The sequence below is a fragment of the Lethenteron reissneri genome, chromosome 32 (genome assembly GCF_015708825.2).
Source record: "Lethenteron reissneri isolate LAM-NWPU_2019-01 chromosome 32, ASM1570882v1, whole genome shotgun sequence".
Taxonomy (NCBI): domain Eukaryota; kingdom Metazoa; phylum Chordata; class Hyperoartia; order Petromyzontiformes; family Petromyzontidae; genus Lethenteron; species Lethenteron reissneri.
The window spans coordinates 165,109-185,947 of record NC_083810.1 but is presented as its reverse complement, the minus strand read 5'-3'; the positions used below and the strand labels follow the sequence as shown (position 1 = coordinate 185,947).

At 48.7% G+C, this 20,839-nt stretch overlaps 2 protein-coding genes across 2 annotated transcripts; one reads left to right on the top strand and one right to left on the bottom strand.

The window, feature by feature from the left end:
* Nucleotides 1–458: 458 nt before the first annotated feature.
* Nucleotides 459–4,448, top strand: LOC133350124 (magnesium transporter NIPA1-like; the record flags this gene model as incomplete). The annotated part of the gene is made up of 3 exons (XM_061564152.1): nucleotides 459–651; nucleotides 1,025–1,594; nucleotides 4,375–4,448. Coding segments are annotated over 3 exons (837 nt in total), but the record flags the coding sequence as incomplete, so codon positions are not given.
* Nucleotides 4,449–5,033: 585 nt separating this feature from the next.
* On the bottom strand, nucleotides 5,034–20,598 carry LOC133349865 (tumor necrosis factor receptor superfamily member 14-like). The gene is made up of 5 exons (XM_061563670.1): nucleotides 20,468–20,598; nucleotides 13,683–13,788; nucleotides 10,325–10,447; nucleotides 9,441–9,593; nucleotides 5,034–6,466 (listed from the first exon to the last, which is right to left on the bottom strand). The coding sequence occupies exons 1-5, from the start codon at nucleotides 20,519–20,521 to the stop codon at nucleotides 6,336–6,338; spliced, it is 567 nt and encodes a 188-aa protein (XP_061419654.1). The 5' UTR covers nucleotides 20,522–20,598; the 3' UTR covers nucleotides 5,034–6,335.
* Nucleotides 20,599–20,839: the final 241 nt, after the last annotated feature.

Genomic DNA, 20,839 nt, shown 5'->3' with positions numbered 1-20,839 from the left:
CACTGTCCCTGCTGCGTGTGTGTTGTCACTGTCCCTGCTGCGTGTGGTGTTGTCACTGTCCCTGCTGCGTGTGGTGTTGTCACTGTCCTGCTGCGTGTGGTGTTGCCACTGTCCTGCTGCGTGTGGTGTTGTCACTGTCCCTGCTGCGTGTGGTGTTGTCACTGTCCCTGCTGCGTGTGGTGTTGCCACTGTCCTGCTGCGTGTGGTGTTGTCACTGTCCCTGCTGCGTGTGGTGTTGTCACTGTCCCTGCTGCGTGTGGTGTTGTCACTGTCACTGCTGCGTGTGGTGTTGTCACTGTCACTGCTGCGTGTGGTGTTGCCACTGTCACTGCTGCGTGTGGTGTTGCCACTGTCACTGCTGCGTGTGGTGTTGCCACTGTTGCACTGCTGCGTGTGGTGCTGTCACTCTCCCTGCTGCTGGTGTTGTCACTGTCACTGCTGCGTGTGCTGCTGTCACTGTCCCTGCTGCGTGTGCTGCTGCCACTGTCAGGGCCGTGCTGGCTTCGTGGCTGCTGGGTGAGCGGCTGTCCCCGCTCGGAAAACTGGGGTGCGTGCTCTGCTGTGTCGGTTGCATTGAGATCATCATCCACACCCCCAAGGGCAGCGAAGTCAAGCGTCTGGCTGAGCTCGAGGACCGCCTCACTGACCCAGGTAAGACCCACGTCCAGCTGCCAAACAGGGTCTCTTTTTTTTTTGTCTTTACATCACTTTTGTTTCTCTTTTCTATCACTACGGACATGTTTACCATTCGTGTTGAGGGTTCGGTCTACCAGACTGACTGTTTCGTCTCATCTGCACCGTGTCCAACCACCACCACACTGCAGGTCATAACAACACACTCACTCACCCGCTCACTGCACTGGGCTGAGTCAACTCCAACCAGGATTGAACTCGCAACCTTTCGACGGCGAGCTGCTCGCTCTTCCACTGAGCCACCCGGCCGGGTGATAGATCCCTGACGCAAGTCAGGGATCATGTAATCCTTCCTCTCTGAGATTTCTCTGTCTCCCCTTGACCCCTGCAGTGTTCTGGGTCTACGTGGCCCTGGTGCTGCTGGCGCTGCTGGCGCTCGTGCGTGCAGCGGCATCTCCCGCCGGAAGCTCTGACGCGCTGGTGCCGATCGCCATCTGCTCACTGTTCGGCAGCTTCACGGTGCCGAGCGCCAAGGGCCTGGGCCTCGCCGTCTCGGAGCTGCTGCCCTCGGCGGCGCCCCCCGGCGCGCCGCACGCCACGCGGCTGGCGCTGGCCGCAGCGGCGGTGCTCGCGGTATCGCTGCCGGCACAGCTGCGGTATCTGACGCGCGCACTGGCCGTGTCCAGCTCGGCCACAGTGGTGCCCGTGTACTACGCCGGCTTCACCGTCTCGGTGACGGCGGCATCCTCCGTGCTGTTCCGCGAGTGGGCCGGCGCGAGCGCGGTAGCGGCGCTGGGTGCGGCGTGCGGTTTTGTGACCGTGTGCGCCGGAGTGGTGCTGGTGGAGGCCTACAGAGACGGTGACCCCCCCTTTGCCACGCCAGCCGCCACAAAAGCGAGACTGACATTGGGCGGTTCTGACGATGGGCCGATATGGCCCATAAGTCCTCCGTGGACCCGCGGTAGCGCCTTCGCTGGTTGTTGCAATTGGAATGCGACTAGCCGCCCTTGTTATTCCCAGGTGTGCATCGCCCGTGAAACACGCTGTCTTCTTCGCAATAGACATTAAACATCCCGTGCCATTTCGTGCCAGTGTCATGGTCCAAATTTGTCAATTTTTTTTTATGATACCGCAAGTTAGCCAATTGGGATTTCACACGGCAACGTCATTGCCCCCTGCTGTGAAATCACTGGAGACTATGTCTACAAAACACAGCGGCGCCATCCTTTGCGATAATTACTTTGCGTTATAAGAATGTCGCGAATACCGAATGCACTTGATTATCATTGTTAGAACATCCTTTAATCGCCAGCTTTTTCTCATGTTTTAAGGGCCTTTACAAAGATTTAGATAATTACGTCTTGAAAGATACTCGTGATACCAATTATCTGATTATGCGAGTGTATGTGTGGGTTAGTAAGCATGAGGCACAACGCAGCAGCGGGTTAATGCCAGCTACACTGCACTCACAAAGTGACATCGCTATGCAGTGGCCTCATTGTCCTGCTGTTGCCTAAGATAGTGTGATGACAGTAGAGTGTGAGTGGACTAGTGGCCAGGGGAGGGTAGTGACAGGGGAGTCAGCCTCCAGGGCGAATATCACTAGTGGCCATGGCAGGTAATGACGGGTATCAGTTGTGAGCACTAAGGGACTCGTGGCTACGGGAATGATCAAGATGGAGCATGGTCAGGTGACGGAAGAAGACGGGAGAGTCTGCTGGTGGAGCAAGCGTCCAGAGTCAGATAGAAGGTTGGGGAAGGGGGGCGTGGCCTGCCGTCGGTATATAAGGGAGATGCGTGGGAGACTCAGGCTGTTGCAGTGGGGTCTCTGCCTGTGTCAGGTGAATGTGTCTTCAATGAAGTGCCATCTCAAGAGAAGTGTGTCAGTCGTCATTACAATAGTAGGCCACAATTTGGTTTGTGAAGGACCAATCCCATGGACTTGGTATATGCGGCAGTGATGTGTTTGTGATGGCTATGACAATTGACGCCCTGGACACCTTGGTAATGAATGTTCCATCTCAAGGGATTTCCCAGGTGAAATATTTTAATTAACCATAGCCAATAAATTTTTCCGCCTGTAAATGACCTCTTCTGTGTGTCTTGTTGGCCAAATGGTTGTTGCTAGAACGAGACAAACTGAAACCCAGAACTGCTTTTATGTATTTTAACAGTTCAACAAATAAAATAAAACAGTTAAAGTAAATCTGCACAGAATCTCGGATGTGTCAGACGCCTGTTATTAACAGAAAACGTATATTTCAACTAACACATTTTAAAATACAGCAGTTCTCCAAACTACAGAAGAGATTACCAATCTAGTTTTGTCTGCAATTACAAACGCGCATGTGTGTGTGTGGTACTGTGCTACAGTTTTACTATAGCACAGTACCAGATGTATGTAAACATGAACATAGGACAGAAAGTAATTTGACATTTTTGGAGATCATTTTATGAATTCACCCTCTCATTGGTTATTGTGAAGATTACAATTGTTACAAGTTAAAGGGATTGTTTGGACGAAGGTTGAGGGTTAAATTTTTCTCATACTAAACGTGGAATCATAGTTCCAAGTTTATTTTGTGAAACCAGGTAGGAACCCAAGACACCAAGATAGGGTAATTCGTAAGTGTGACCTGGGGCATTATTCTACCAGTAGGGGACGATACTTGGCTGCTGGGTGTGGATTCCTAATTGAGTAATTTGCGGGTCATTTTCGAATTTTCCAAGTTTGGATCTTGATGCCAGCACACATCGGCCTACTCTTGCGAATAACGTGCGGGGATTTTAAGGTCCACGCATATGGTTAGTACGGTTACTACGCCCACAGTATTAACCAGGGCAGCTGCTGAATTCGAACTGTGAGCCTCCACAACGAGTGGCGAATGCGCTATCTCAGGATCCACGTCGCCACCCACAGGAAGGAGTCCGGCACGTGTTCCTGAGCGCCAATGTTCGTAGACTTGTGACCTTTACGACGAGGTTAAACCCCATTGGGACCAGGGGTCTGCTTTTAAACGGAGACCTAATTCTCATCCTTTGCCAGAGCTGAATTAGCAAATCTGAGGTCCTCGTTTGAATAGAACACTCGTTGAAGTTTACTCCGAAACAATGTTTTCAAGTGTCTGCATTTCATGGTTATGGAATCTGAAAGGTCAGCACATCACATGCAACGTAAAACATTTCTTTAAATGATTGTTGTCGAGCAAGGCTCAAGGGGAAGTTTTGCATAAGTCGGTCGGCTGGATATCGGGTGGTGGAGACACCGGAGGAACGGACAAGTAGATGTGTGGCTACGCAGAGAGGTCGCTACTGAAGAAGAGACAGTAAATTGTCCCCTGTGTCATCGCACGAGGGGTGCCTTTCCACAATTTCCAATGTGGGAATTGGCATCTGTGCTCGCGTGGCAGGAATGGATCTGTACCATGATCTGGTACCGGTGTTGAAACGTTATTGCACGAAACTGCACCGTGTTTTGATCGACTTGGGCTGACTGGAGAAGGATGCCCGTGTTTGGTCTTCCTCGCTCGTACTCCTCACCAATGTGGATACAGTTGGGAGTGGCCATTGGCAAAACTATGAATTGTCACACATTGAGATTTGTCACGTGGCCCAATGTTTATGTTTATCAGCACAATATAATACGTCTTCTGCGTTTATTAATATGAATGATAAAAACTGGGCAAGAAACACATGCCGAGATAACAATTTTGCTGCACCACGCCTGCGTGCGCCCTGTAGACGCGCAGTGGCCTCGTGCGGTTCCCGTGAGTCGCGGATCGGGGCAGGGTTGCTCCCGCAGTTGCCACCTCTGAGCTACAAATCAACCAGGAAATTAGGTGTTCTCCCCCCGTTCTGCATGGGTTTCCTCCCATGTCTGAAAACACAATAATGTACCCGGTATTTGCCAAATATCCCAAAGCTGCAACATTACCAGCAATTACTGAGCAGCAACATCACCCCGTACTGTGAAGACCCTGGCAGGACCCTCCTGATAAAGAGAGTTGAGATTCTCGAGTACAATCATAATAAATAATACACTGAGATGATGCGAGTGATCACAGTGTTGCCTTGGGGAAATTCTTAGAATTCAAATGCAAGATCTGAGTGGTGCCGATTCAATGTTCTGTTCGCCCAACACCACGTCCACTCACAAACGCGCCTCGTGGCTACGAGCTCACCGCTGCACGTTATTTTACAACATCAAATTGGAGTGTGTTTAATACGTGGGCTTTCGCGAACCAAAATTATCCATAATAACAGAACATGCCAATTCGTTATGTTTATGTGAAAAACCTTACTAATTGGTTGTGTCGAGTGGTGGCGGCTTAAACAACACATGTATTTACGCGATCTAACCCAAAAAGAAAACCTGTATTATGGACGATTTGGAGTGTGCTATGTAAATAAAGATTATTTCACCTTTTTCACGTAACTCATCTGTATCATAAGTTGTATATAATCACACTTTAATGTTGAGGAAAGTTCATTATTATTTAAGTAAATTTGCCAGATATTGTACGTTCGGAATCAAACAAATGTTTACGATGGTAGTGCCACATCATTGAAGCTGCAGTGCCTGGCAAAACACGGCTAGAGCGTACGCGTCATGCGCCACGTCACACTGCACAGATAGAAGGCCACTCCACAGAGGTTATCTCGTGCCTGGGCTGGAGTACCCAGTTCCCACCTCACGACATCTGATAGAATTCAGAGTGAAGCAGTCAGGTTGAATGATGATCCAGCACTCACCGATTCATTCCAGCCCCTCCCTCAGCAGTGATGAGTTGTCTCTTTATCACTCTTCGATCACTACTACCAATGGTCACTGTTCGTCTGAATGTCATTCTTTGATGCCTCCACCTGTGTTAAGGACACTGTCTGCCAGACTGACTTTGGTCTCATTCACTCTGTTCAACCGCCACACTGCAGATAACACGCCCACTCATCCATTCACCCATTCACTCACTCACTGACTCAACCACACACCACGCTGCAGGTCACAACACTTCTATTTCTGCTTTTTCCGTTGTACTGCTCAAATTCTGAATTCCCTCCCATCCTCTCGTTTCTCAAGCCCTTATAATAACTTTGCTCAATGCAAGCAATGTGGTCATTCTTATCGACTACAACTGTGATGGTGTTGATTGTTGCTGGCCGCTTTACTATTTCGAGCCCTTGGGCCTGTACTCAGCAACTGTACAAAAAGAAGAAGAGAGGTGTATTTTTTGCAGTAAATATTACTGACTTTCCTTGACGCAGAAGGATTGCCACGATCCTGGCCTCCTCCGATGAGGATCTGGCACTCGCAGTGGTCGGCTCCACTGGCGCAGCCTCGCGTCCACCCATGGTGAAGCCACAGCAGTGGGTGCTGGTGTGTACTGGTGTGCCGGTGCGCCGGTGTGTTCTGCTGTGCCGGTGAGGTGCCGGTCAGGTGCCTGGCAGTGCTGGTGTGTACTGGTGTGCGCCGGTGTGGTGGTACAGTGCTGATGTGTCCTGGTGTGCCGGTGTGTTCTGCTGTGCCGGTGAGGTGCCGGTGAGGTGCCTGGTAGTGCTGGTGTGTACTGGTGTGCGCCGGTGTGGTGGTACAGTGCTGATGTGTCATGGTGTGCCGGTGTGTACTGGTGTGCCGGTGTGGTGCCGGGGTGTCCTGGTGCGTCGGTGCGGTGCCAGCCCTCGCGTTGCCGTCACTGGGGCTGCCGCTACCGGCCGGGCGCGCGCAGAGCCAGCACGCAGGACTTGCACGTGAAGAATCCGGTGATGCACAGGATGCACAGCGCGAACACGGACACCCCGATGAGGATGCGTGTCACAGCCTCTGTATGCAGGCTACCTGTGTGAAAAGGACACGTATCAGACCTATGCAACGTTCGTGGTGGCTAAGTAACCTCAAAACTTTTTCAGAAGGCTCCTGACAAGTTTTCACAGTAGCGGGCAATGCTGCTGCTGTGTATAATGTCTTTAATGAGAAATGTGCAGCTCCACTTTCAGCTTTGGGATGTTTGGTCAACACCAGTTCCACTGTGTGTGTGGGTTTAGCTTTCGGAGGAAACCGGAAAACCTGGAGAAAACCCATGCAAAACTGGGAGAGAACATAAACTCCACACAGAAAAGCGCCCGAGTCAGGAATCAAACCCAAGCCCTTGTCAGGCACATGTGTTACCGGCGGTGAGCAACACAAGCATTGGTTCAAGCAACCCTGACTCTGCTGACGAGAGACTGAATGTCGAAACAGTTCCAGAGTTTGCTTGCGTTGAACCAATGCTGCCGACATTGAGCTCTCCGTGGCTCATTCGCAGCGCCATTAGCTCTGGCCCTGTGGGAGGCTCACGAGTCGAGGCAGTGCCCGCCACGAGCACGTAGCCAAGCGTCAACGCTATTCCAGTACTGCGCTCGCGCAGGAATCTCAAGCGCTCGCACGTGCCCCTCACATGCAGCGGCTATGCTGCCCATGTGCTCCTCGCTCTTGGGATCCGTGGCGTGTTTCCCATCTGCCTCGGCATGCTCACATGCTGCGACTAATCACACACGCGTGAAGCATTGTTGGGTGAAATACCGGTGTTATAAGCTTGTGCAAAAAACTCTCAACGAAATTAATTTCAAAGGACAATAAAAATACACCGCAATTAGATTTGTTTAATCCCAAACGTGTAACGCATGATATGGGGACCAATATCGTGGATCATAATATACGTGGGGTTTTCTGCAAAGTGGCAATGCCTTGGAAAGTGCCACCACGTGAAGCACAGTTTGAGGATTGTGGTCAGATACATGATGTCACCTTTGGGTAAATTATCAATACCATGCGTGGTTCTGAGGTTGTACATCGTTATTTGTAAGAAATGCACAGAATACAAAGTGTTTGAAACAATTACATCTGATCTGTGAGTAGCTATGGCCCTGCTACTTAAAATAAAATTCTGAGTAAAATCTTGAAAAAAAAATCGTATTTTAATACCAGCTGTTCCTTTAACAAAATGCTGCCTTGCAACTTGTGACTCGCCAGTACTCCGAAATTCTTAACTTGCATTGTTGGAAAAAATAAAATCTGGATGGCAAAGCAATGCCACCTTTCCACTGACCAAACCCACACTTATTTTTCAGTCAACCCGAGGACTACGAAACCTCTGCAGTATCTTGTCATAAAGTTAACCACAATACCAGTACAAGACATCGGTATGGTACAATTCAATTCCTGTCATACGAACACAAATGCCAATTTCCGGATAGGTGGCATCTTCAGGGTGGAAAAACGCGTTTCATCGGGACTGCAGAGTGACCAATTTGGACGTGCGCTGGCAAGGACGCGTCCCCATTGCCACGCGGCACATGCAGGCGGCTGGGGCATCGTGCATACGAGGATTGAGCCATCTGTCTGGTCCCAGGGGTCGGCGGATTTCCTATCCAGATATTCCACGTGCATACAATGCCATTACTCTGTACGCGTACCACACAAGTACAACGCAGCACATTAAATCTACCATGGTATTCTAGACTCGGACACGGAATGAGGATGATGATGAGATTTGGCCGTTGATTGTCAGTGACAGACGGCAAATGTGCTGGTCAGGCCACTCAGGCCTGAGCAGCGTTTCCGACTGTCACTAACGAATTTCTTCAGTTCGGCTCTATGAGCCAATCAAATGCATTAATTCTAAGAATCCCACAGATTTCTAATGCCCCATTTCCACGACCACTGAGGATGGTTTCTATACCAGGTTCACGGGTTTGGCCTATGGACATAGCCTAATCTAACCCAAGCCTCCATTATACTTCATTTAAAACTTTCTCATTCGTTTTGTCCACACGTGGGGGGGAGGGACGAATGAGAAGGGATGACTCCATGGAGCTCCAGGGCTCACGAGGCGTAGGGGGACACACCAGGACGTGAAGACGAGGTGGGCAAATCTGGCCACCGAACCTGCTTTCTCATTACAATCAATAAGCGGACAATACGCCTCTACTTATCTCTCCACGTAAACATATCAAAGTATATACAGTATCATGTTCATTGAAAGTTACATTTAAACAAGCACTAGACAGTGTACGATGCACTGGAATGCTGCAATAATCTGAATGACGAGGAGGCATGAAACCAATTTGATGTGGTGTGTCGCGATGTCGCAGCAGTTTAGCGCACTGCGCACTGAACCCGACAATCTGAGTTTGATTCCTGGTGACAGTGAAAAGTGATATCTGAACTATTCATGCCCCCCCCCCTTCACCAATCCACAATGACCAGCACGAGGAAGTATGGTGAATGGATAGTGACCCAACTGAGACGAGTCGCACCGTGTCCGATGAGCCAATCAGCAGCCGGCTGCTCGTTGCACTGTGCTGATCACAAATTACTGATTCAGAATTGATTTGCGGTTAGGCCACGTAATGATCCGGTCAAGTTCGTGTCATTAAGACAGCCACCACCGTTTAATTTTTATTTGCTAAACGAGGTGACACAATAATTGGCGCAATGATTGCTTGTACACCGAGCGACAGTTACATTTGTTTAGCTGTGTTGGGTGCTCAATGTCTTAATTATGAATACAGTATTTGGTCAGATCATTACGTGGCCTAACCATGAATCAGTTTTGATTCGTGATAAAACCTACGTGTTAGCTCACAGATGTCTGTTTGGATTCAAAACCACGATCCCATTGCCGTTTCCTTTGGTACGCTGACAAAGCACAGGGCACCTAAAGCACCTGGCTACGCAGTGTAATGTTTGACATGGGGGTGGTGCAGTGGTGGTGCTCGAGAAAAAACCAGCCTTCGCCGAGCGGCGCGCCGGCGACGGGGCGAGTACAGACCCTGCGTGGTCTCGGGGCTGCGCGCACACGTCCAGTTTCTCAGGCAGAGCTCACAGTGCTGGCCACTGAAGACGGCGCAGAAGGAATGCGAGTCGCAGCCACAGGTGGAGTCGGCGTCGCGCGAGCAGTTCCTCGCCAGCACGAGGCCCCTCTCTGCGGACACACGGGGCACCGGCGGTCAGCAACACGGCTCGAGAGCTCCCCCCCACTCTGTGGCCACCCCGAACTCCTCCAAGGTCTCAATTTGAGCTCGTGCACACTCCAAAGTTTACCTCCCAAAACAATGTGGCATTGCTTGATTTGAGGGCTTGTGGGAGTGGATTGACAATTGTTACAATTAAAACATTTACGTAATATTTACTACACTTGTTTACCTTACCCAGGAAAGCCTCAAGACTCCTTTTCAGGAGGATGGTTTGAGGTGTTTTCTGTGTTTCCCCATCGAGTACTTTGCAAGTCATATTTTTTTTTTGAAAATTGGACCCCGACTCCCGCACAAAATGGCCTACACTTCTTTGAATAACGGCACGGAATATTTAACGTTCACTGCGAAGCAGACTGCATGCATGATCACGGTGAATTTACAGACCGCAGTGATAACCAGGGCGAAAGAAGTTCAACATACATACGAACCGCGAACCTCCGCAATGGCGAGCGGCGACTGCCCCACTGCTGGGCCGGGTCACTGCCCCCCCCCCTGCCCCTTTGAGCAAACAGCCCGACTGTACTTTATTCCTTTTCCTACCAGGTGCGGCTTTCTACACGCGCTACGGTTTCTACGTGTGCTCTCGCCAACACGAGAATCAGATGCACAGCGTTCGAGGGGCTTCTCGTTAACGGCTCAACGCGGGCCACGGTGATGTGGCGAGAAGCACGCGACTGACCGTGGAGGCACGGCGTGCACGACAAGCAGTGCATCAGCGCGTTGGGGAAGCTGGTGAAGGAGCCGGGCGGGCAGGGAGAGCAGAGCACCGCGTCCCTTGCCTCGGAGCCCACCTTGTAGCACCCTGCAGAGACAAAGATCCCCCGTTTAGCCTTTAACAGACTGTTGGGGACAAGTGCTGTGAGCCAGCACTCGTGAAGGCCGGCACGGCGCACGACGAGGAGGTGGGTGGCCACGGCGCGCACACGGCGCATGCCGAGCGGACTCTGCGTGCAGCTGACCACCGGATCATCTGGCGCGCTCACTCAAGCCTAGATGAGTCGAACGTCCAGAGCTCTGGTTCTGCGTCTCATGGTCTCTGTTGTTCACGAGTAGTGACCTGCCATGCTCAGCAATGGTGGCTCTGTGTGGAATGTGGCAGTTCGGCAGGGATGAGGCTGTGAGAGGAGTGGTGCAGTAAATTCTTAAGGAACAACCAATAATGTGGATTATAGTTGGGCTGGTTTCACTCAGTTGTCCGCTCGAATTCAATCGAGGTTTGAGCAGGGCCGGCAGAGGCAATGAATGGTCCACTTGACCACCCGGCCACATTCAACTTCATGTGTAAATTGAACAGAAAGAGATGTTTTCCCCAATAATGTTTAATTACAGTTTATATAAAGCATGATATTTTTGACCGTGTGGCTGATGTGTAAAAAACAAGTACTTCAATTTTTATGTGGCAGGAGAGATATGCGAAGAAGGTGCATTGTTTTCTGATAGCATTTTTTGTTATAAGCTCCACAACGATGCTAATTATAAATTAGTGTTGTGTATTTAATAGTTTTGCTTCGAACTAGGACCCATATCTTACGGAGACAACCCTTGCCTATAAACACCTGGCAGTTCAACTGAATTGGTTCAATCGAGCCTGGCTCTACTGATGAGACTCTGAATGTCGAAGCCAGTCCAGAGTTTGCTTGCGTGAAACGAAGGTCGTTGAAATAATGCAGTCCCAGAATGCCGTGTGGATTTCACGTAGAGGTTTTCGCGACCAGTGTTCTAATTCTTAATTGAAATCCGAGTCGGATCGCGAGAGTGAAATGTGTGTCATACACCCTCCTCCCCTCCACCTGAACGGATACAATAATTCACAACTCAACACACAATTGAGTATTAGAAACAAATCGGGGAACACAAGAAATAAAATGGAATCAGAACAATTACATTGCAGGGAGTCACTGATAAGTTAGATAGCTTATTGGAAAAACTAAATCTTTGTGAGATTTGGCACAGTCCCAAGGATTAACTTTATCCAAAATAAAAAAAAAATTAGTTTGCTAGATTACTTGCATTCGTGACACACGTTGAATTGCTGGCCAGACGGCATGAGAGATTAGCACGATTGACTACGTACGGTGCGAAAGAAGTTCAACATACCTACATACAACAGAATACAATATTAACGGAGTAACATGGAATACTCACAAACACAGTTGTTAGAGTTGTGGATTATACCTGCCAACCAGGACATTTGATGGATATTGATCATGTTGATGTCCTATACAAAAAAATTACTATTGGCCAAGACTAATTAGAACATCTATTGAAATTGAGACAACTCTAGGCTGAGTGTACATTATTTTACACTAACACAGCATCATTAAAACATTACCAGTGCCGGTTGGTGGACAGTAGAGGAAATTGTAGTGGGCAGACAGTACACATGCTGGTGAGCGTGAGCACGGGTGTGTTGGCAGATTGGAGAAACTAGAACAAGGGTCACGGAGGACCCCATCTGGAGGCCCCTGGAACCTGCTGGCGGGTTCGAGAAGAGAGGCGCGGTCATGGCGGAGCCAGGCCTCGCTGGGAGCATAAAAGGAGCAGAGAGCGGGAGCTTGAGGCTGCCGGTTCTCGGCGTGGACTCGTCTCGTCCTTGCTGTCGTCTCGTCGCCGTCGTCGTCGCTAAATGTATCCGCTAAATATTGCGCTACGAAGGAGAGTAGTTGGCTATCTCAGTCAGCGCTGTCAGTGTTAGACGGCTAGTGTTGTGTACAGGCTGGGCTGAGCTACTGTGGAGAGTGTGTGGACGAGACCGTGAGAGTTGTTAATGAAGAAAGTGCCCCCTAGAAACTCTGAATCGTTGACACTACACCAGTATGACCAGGTAAGTTGTTGTACCTCATATTAACATATCTCCCGTCATTTATTATAAGCTAACGTAACTGTCTAGTGTAACTAAATAACAATGACTAACCTGTTCCACCACATATATACTATCCATACCTTTAGATTGACGTATCTAACATTATTTATTATCTTATAATATAATCTTATAATTCATGCAGGAACATTAACATCTAGGTATCAATGGCTGCCACTGCTGCTGAAGCAATAATTAATTAGGCACTTTTATTCACCCGATGAATGTATAATTTAGCTGTGTCGGGTAGAGGAGGGTTTACGACACGTATTTTGCTTACGGGACCTGACCTGACCCAAAAATCAATAATGAATCAAGACCGTGCGGTTGATGGGATGCAGATCTTCTCTGTATTCCCAGGTCGAGGTTTCGGTCTATGGGTGACCGAGCTTTTTCCCGTGTAGCCCCCAGGCTATGGAACGCTCTTCCATGAGATATCAGAATCTCTGAGTCTGTGGACATTTTAAAAATGTGCTTAAAACCTATTTATACGCTACCGCTTATTATTTTTTTGTTCATTTAATAAATGTTTTTTAAAATGTATTTATAATATTATTTCAAGCTGAGTGTCTGCAACTGCTGTGTCCTGTACACCACTTTGATATCCTTAATGAAAAGCGCTATATACATGTGTAGTGACATGTAATGTGTCACTATGGCGCATAGCGCCGGGGCAAAGGGACGTGAGGCAAGGGGGACAGAGGGGACGTGAGGCGAGGGGGTTAAAGGGGACGTGTGGTAAAGCCCGGGAACCTTCTAGTGAGTTCTATAATGGGGCGTGGCCGAAGGCGGAGCGAGGCAACGCTAGGTGGATAAAAGCGAGACCCCAATCGAAGGTTCGGGGCTGTTGTTGGAGTGGAACCGTCAAGTTTTTGGAGTTTTCGTCACCGCCTTCACCCTCTCGGCGTTGTAAGTCAGGCAGCCTGTTAGCTGTCCTGACCTTAATGTAGTTAGCCTCTGTGCCTGTGAAGGCTGTAATAAATAGAGTGCCTCCTACAATTGGTGTCTCCGAGTGATTCACTACACATGTAATTAGGATGATTAAATATGTAAATACGTGCCTTACAAATGTAAATTAGTATTATTTGTCATGTGGAGGGTATGGGCAGGAGGCGTGCTGTCTGCACGTTAATGTTGTGGCGTTGTCATTGATGGGACGAGGCCCCTGGCCATTCACCTGCGGCGCAGAGCAGGCAGGAGCGCTCCACGGGGTCCCAGGCCTCGCAGCACTCTTGGCTCCCGTGCCTCACCGCAGGCAGAGCCACTCCACACAGCAGCCGGACCTGCACCGCGGGGCCACGCGCACACCGAGCTATTGCGGCTCCGCTCAGCGGCTAGCAAAGGTGGCTCAGCGGCTCCAATCAGCCCGGTGGCTCAGCCGCTCCACTCAGCCAAGTGACTCAGTGGCTTGGAAGGTTGTAAGTTCAAATCCTCGTTGGGGGTGAACTCACCCCATCAAACCTCTCGGGTTGATAAATTGTGACCACTTTATGGAGAGACTATTTTAACAGTTATTACAGAATCGGCCATTGACGATGAAATGGCAGTCACACCATGACAGAGCTTCTGTGAAGCTATGCGATGTTCCTGCGTGTAATCCCAATTCAGTAATGGGCAGATATATTTTTAGCATTGGGAAGTTCGGCTCATACGAGGTACGTTGCACGTCTTTGTTAGCTACGGGAAGAGACCCATGCAGAACCAAGGGAAGAACTTTCAAACTCCACGCAGAAAGGTGCCGAGGTCATACATCGAACCCAGGCACTTCTTTCTGTGAGCCACTGCGCCATCCTGCCACCCAAATTACACCACAGAGTGGTAGGAGGCACATTGACTCTGTATTCCAAGTGGCGTTGCTAAGCGTGCAACAATAATGAACATTCGTGACTTTAAACCACGGTGAACCCCTGGCCAGTTCTATATAATAACACCCACCAGTGTACACGGCCAAGAGTCAGATCCATGCTTTTGGGGTAATAGCGCAGTGCTCTATCCACTGCTCTACGAACGTGCAAACCACACACCTCTAACAAGGGAATCGTCTTGGCCGTGACCACATTGCCACGAAACTTAAGACAAAGAAACTGGTCGTGCCATAGACAGTGTGGCCGTTGCTGCACGCTGGTATCAAAACCGATAATCCAAATTTCACAAACGTAAATCCACTATCAAATTAACTGAACAACACTGCCATACTTATATATCGTACCGCAATAGTATCTCAGCTAGTTAAACACTGTCATGGCCAGTGAATGGATGCCCCATTCACGGCTGCTGTAGACTACCTCCTTTTGGTTGAGCACACTCAGGCACGAGTATCACCCGAAGGTGAAGTGGGGAGAGGGGAGGGCCGAGTAGTGCAGCGCAAAAGGACGGGCTGTGGGCTGAGTGCCAAGGGTTCCAGGAAACTGGCTCAGGGGCTAAATCTCAGACATTACCAGGTGGTCAAATAACCTGTCGCCTCTAACCCGGGTACATGGCTAAATTCCCAGACTATCTGGATCAACCCCAGACAGGCAGCGGCTCAACTCACAGTAATTCAAGCGCTTCTGTAATTACATGCGTGGACGTCCCGTAAAGGTTTATTGCCACGATAATAACGAAGCAGCTCAGAAATAAGTCGCTGGAATTTGAGCACATGTGTTTGATACGATGTTGGAAATTCCGTGGCAAGACAGGAGAAGCCGTGCAGAAGTGCAGGAGAGAACATGGTAGGAAATCGTGATAGAGTGGGACGTGTGTGCAGAATTGGGGTGGGCCACTTACAAAGACAGGCATTCGAATGGTCTCTACGAGTTTGGCGACCTAGGGAAAGAGCTTAGGCGAGATGGAGACTGTTAGGACAGATCTATGGGTGTCTATGTGAGTGTGTAAGTCTCTGTGTGAGCCTATGGCTCTGTAAATATATAGATGCCGATGTGATCATATTTAAGAGCATATGGTGGGAAGACTGTCAGGGAAGATTTCGGAGGTAGCTGTGGGATCTGGCCGAGGGTAGACAGCCTTGGCGATGTGTGGTGGTGACATCAACGACTTTGGCCATTGATGACATCCTGATGTTGGTCTATGCATGTTTAATTTGTGAAATCAAAGTAAATGTATTGCTTAACATCTGCATCAAATTACCCTCACCTGCCGGGGGTAATAACATTTCACAAAATGTCTTGACAAATGCCAGTAAGGTCCGCAAAACCTATTGTTAACATATACAGTTAACAAAGTGAGAGACTATTTTGATGCATTAGCTTCTTTTTCTAAAATACAATCTGTACATTTGACATTTCGGATACAGGATGACACTGCTCTTCTCTGAGAAGTGGCCTCATTGCAGGATCTCAGTATCCACAGTCTGTGTTGCCAGTGCCTCCACAAATCATCATCATCATCATACTTGACAGCCACCGGAACCCCACCACCCACTCTGCGAAAACTGACCTTGTGCCAATGAATATATTTACACGGTAATACTTTCTCAGGCATGTTCAGTATAACGCACGAGCACAACTCCAACTTAACCGTAGCAAAATATTGCTTTTTTGTGGCAGCAGCCTAAGGTGAGCACCCGATTCCCACCTCCGGCTGATGGATGATCCAGCACTCACTCATCCATTCCTGTCGCTCGCTCATCAGCAGTCGCCTCCTTATCGCTCTTCTATCGCTAATACCATGGTTACCATTCCTGTGAATTATATATATATATATGTCTGCATAATGATTGGCTACTTCATGAGACAGATGAGTTTTCTCGAATGTTCAATGCCCAGCTTTGGATCACCACAAATGGGTTAAGGGATTAAAGGATATACATTACAGCTCTCTGATTATTTATTGTCTACTCAAATGAGTGTAAGTGCTCACCTCTTGTTTACAACCCTGATCCATGGGATGAAATTCCACATTCCTATGGTGGGGGGACAAGCAAATTCACTTCAAAAGCACTCTTCACTCCCATATAAAGGGTCACATTGTTTGACCCTGGCGGGATGAACGGCCGAGCCGATCTCGGTCCCAGATTCGAAGTCGTAGCTTTCTGATTGCAGCAAGTTGAGTGCTGAGCACAGACCCAATCCCGCTCAAGGCATGCACAGCACCTTCACAGAGGCTCGTCAAGGCCAGTGGAGATGAAGCCGCCTCTAATTAAAGCTCCGCGGAGAACTCTCACAGGGCTCTGCTTTCTTTGTAAGGAGATCTGGGGACCATGCCATCCACAGGAATAGAAACAATGTGGCAGGAATGCGTGGAGGCCCACGGGCCCGAGACGCGCAGGTCTACTTCCCATGCGGAGGAAGCCGCGTATCGTGTTTGTGTCGCGGTCGGGGCTCAGGTGTCGTGGCTACCGTTCTCCGTACCCGGCAAACTGCGCCCGCGCCGTGCTCTGAAAACGCAATTACACGGCTCAGCCTACTGAGTTTGTCGTCACCGCCAACTGAGGCCATCCGAGGCCTTTACCCACTGTCCAACACAATCGCCAACATTCTCCTGTCTCCCATAAGCAGATGCAGACACTGTTGATCGAGGGACAGTATATGGTTTGGCATATCTCAGAATGCTGAATACCTACTGCTATACATATATAAGCAGGCAATTTACATCATTCACATATCTGTCCCTCCACATAAAAACTAATTTTAGTTTTACACATCCAACACATCAGCCACATGGAATTCTGGGAGTGCTTAATTTCAGCAACATTTGTTCAACAGCAATCTCTGGACCAGTTTTAACAGTCAGTGTCTCATCAGCAGAGTCGGGCTTGCTGAACCAATGCTGGTGAACTGCCAGATATTCATAGGCAAGGATCCTCTCTGTTAGATATGGGTCCTAGTTCGATGCAAAACTCTGTAATACACGACATAATCATTCGATTTGTTGTGGAGACTTAAAGTAACACAATGAATAAGTAGACAATTCACCAGATATGGGGAGCAGGCGTGCATCTGCTTATTTACTTTGTTACCTATAATCTACACAGTGACGCTCATGATTAATTTGTGTTTTGTGATGAGGTTCACAGCCATGAGAGAAACCCCAAACACCGCAAAACTTGCCTCTCTAGATTCAGCACTAGACGGTGATAGATGAGGCATGGTCGTGAATAGTTGGAAATAGAATTGCTATCACTGGTGGCTGTAGAGAGGTAACCATCTCAGGTTGTACACGTAACGAGTTTACATGTGGCAGGACAATCTAGTGGTTCATGATGTAACCCCACCTGTCCGTCACATTCGCATCGCATTGCACAAGAGGGCACGTGCAGGGCAATGTAGAGCAGTCTCCACCAGATCCAAGCAAGGTTCCTGTTGTTAGGGATTCAGAGAAATTCCCAAAACTCAGAGGCAACCTTCCGAGAAATCTCAGCGTAAGCTGAGAAGCGTTTGATAGCTTCCCTGGGCTGCCGCCGTGTTTGAAGCTTGTGTCGGCGACTGATAGAGCCTCCCCTGATACGACTGCAGATTCACAGTGATGTAGAGAGAGCTTTGCAATATTAGCCACTTCATATTTGTACACTGACATTTTTTTTAGATGAGCGTTTACTTCAGTGTTTCTGTACATTTCAATGTGTTTTTTTGTTGAATTACATAGCCACCTTGGGCGCCACACAGTGGTGAGATGTTAAATACCTCGCCTAGTATACAGGAAGTTGTGGTTTCGATCCTGATCCTGACACCTGTATATTTGTAGTTTGTATGTTCTCCCCGTGGTCGCGTGGATTTAAAAACATGCGTTTAGAGTATTTGGCTGCTATGAATTACCACGTGATAAGCCACTTCGTTGAGCTATCATTTGTGGCTAGGTCGCTTCTGAAAAAGAGCTGTATAGCTCAGTGGGCCTTACCTGCTAAAATAAAAAAATAGATATATAAAGTTACTGCTTCCGTGAACTTCACTCATTGACTTCTCCTTCAATGCAGGTTGACTCCTGCCTCAGCCACCCACACCAAGTTCAACCACCACACCGCAGATCACAACGCATGCTGTCTGCTTCTTCCTTGCGCTACTCCACTTTGGAATTCCCTACCATCGTCTCTTCCCAAGCTCTTATCAAAATAACCTTTCTCAATTCAAGAAACGTGTTACCGCTTAGCACAACTTGGACGGTAGTGCTGTTTGTTTGCTGGTCGCTTGATCTTTTGGGTCTAGTGGTGCTCAGCAACTGTATACCTGTCAAGCCCTTACCAGTTTTCCACCTTATTAGAGACCAATTCAGGCCTTATTGGTCACCCCGTGCCCTTATAAATCTCAACGTTCATCCTACAAAATCCCATTACAAGGGAGAAACAGAAAGAAATAGACAAAACAAATGTTTCCTCTATTGAAACGGTTGTACGCCGTATGGACCTGAAAACTCAATTTCTCTGTAAATGAATACCGGTAAACCGTATGGGTTGACAGCTATGCAACTGTGGTTAATAAAAATAAGCCTGCATCCTGTTGCTGTCATCAACTGCATTGCACCACGTCACTTTGCCTTGTTGCATATCATTGCAATATTTGTTTTGATATTTAACCCGATTATATAGCCTGCTGGGTTAATTTCTCTCCCAACATGCAATGAAGAAAAGTCGCTGTGGAGTCTACAGCAGGTGGCGAGGCCTGCACAGCACGACAGGTGCAGAATGCGTGGGATTCAACCGAAATGCCCAGTAAGGCCCAGTGCACTGAGCAAGGAATTTTGTGCTGAATTCGAAGAATCTTACTCACGTCGACTTGGGAGCCCAAGGGTTGACCCCGCTGGAATATGTCACCACCTGTTCTCCACTTCTCACAATTAGCTACGCGTTTCTGGTAGTAATGTTAAAATAATGGCTTCAACCGCGAGTTATAGTAATTGTGGAGTAGCTTTATTTTAACAATGTATATACGTATGTGATGTACGTATACCGGCATATATTAAAATGACCAAGTATGCGGTCGTACAAATTGCAGCGCCCACAGAGGCTGCTTTCCTCACACCCAGAATCATCAGCTCTTCATAGAGTGCGTGTACTGTATGCGCAGTTCGCAAACATGACCTATCCCTTAGCTGTCAACCCATATTGTTTACCCGCATTCTTATACAGGGAAATCATGCCCATACGGCGTACAGCCGTTTCAATACGGCTAAATAAATCCCTTGCGATGGGACTTTGTACGATGAACGTTGAGATGTATAAGGGTACACAGGGTGATCAATAAGGTTTTAATTGGTCTGTAATAAGGTCGGGCACTGATAAGGGGTTGACGGGTATAGATTATCATAATGCGGTACTGTGTGTAACGGATACATTTTTATCATATCTCTTCAGGGTGATTTCAGTTGTCATGACGTGCACCTTTTAAGGCAGTGTAATTGACAAATGTGTGGAGTTGTATTGTTAAGAGTACTCGTGCACCGCAGCTAAAGCAGTATCACTAAATGCTGGCTTCATAAAAACGATAGCTCTCCAGTTCAAATCGATGGCCTAAGCTACAAGAAAGCGTTCATTAGCCACTTGAGAAGTCGCCGGAGATGTATTTGCAAAGAAGACAAACGCACGTCCGTTGTAGTGCGTCGCGTGTATCGGCGAGTGAGTGGAAGTTACTGCAATGTTCTATTTGTGGGTCTCTGATGAGAAGCTGCGCACAATGACCAGTGGTCATACTGACTGTCAGAGTCCATCACTGTGTTCTCTCATCAGAAGCAATATTCAAAGTTCCATAAAGGCCACTTTACAAACGGTGTGCTTCGGCAATTTCCTTGCAGGAGAATACCAGCTGGCGATTAAACCATTGACACAATGGACCATTGCTCTCCAGAAATGGGATTTCTTTAGAAGCCGCTTTGTGTCTTCAGTTTGTGATCCTTCAGCATAATTGGCTACGTACGGTGCGCGAAGGAAATTGAACATACGTGCACAGACACATACGAGGACACCCCAGCAAACCGGCTGTACGATGTGAGCAGCAGAACTTTAAACGTTAAGCACGCGGCTTGAACACTCACCTCCAGAGCCGCGAGCATGAAGATGAGCCGCGGCGGCGTCCGTGAGAGAGCCATTAGGGCCGCGAGTCGCTCTCTGTGACGGGGCGACTCGGCTATCGAGCGGCAGCAGCGATCTCTCTCCGCTCGCTCTCTCCGCACCCTGCACGAGACGACGGGACGCGGTGCGCACCGCGGTTAAATATAACGCGCCCGGAGCCATCGGACTGTGGGCGAGAGAGGGGGGGGAGAGCCAAATCTGGCTGGGTGGGTCACTGGGGGGCGGCGGCGGGGGGGGTGCAGAGAGAGACGTGCCTGTGTGGCCCTGCTCCTCTTGGCGTGGCATGAGGAGGGGTGCGGGGTGAAGGGGGTGCGGGGTGAAGGGGTGGTGGGTGG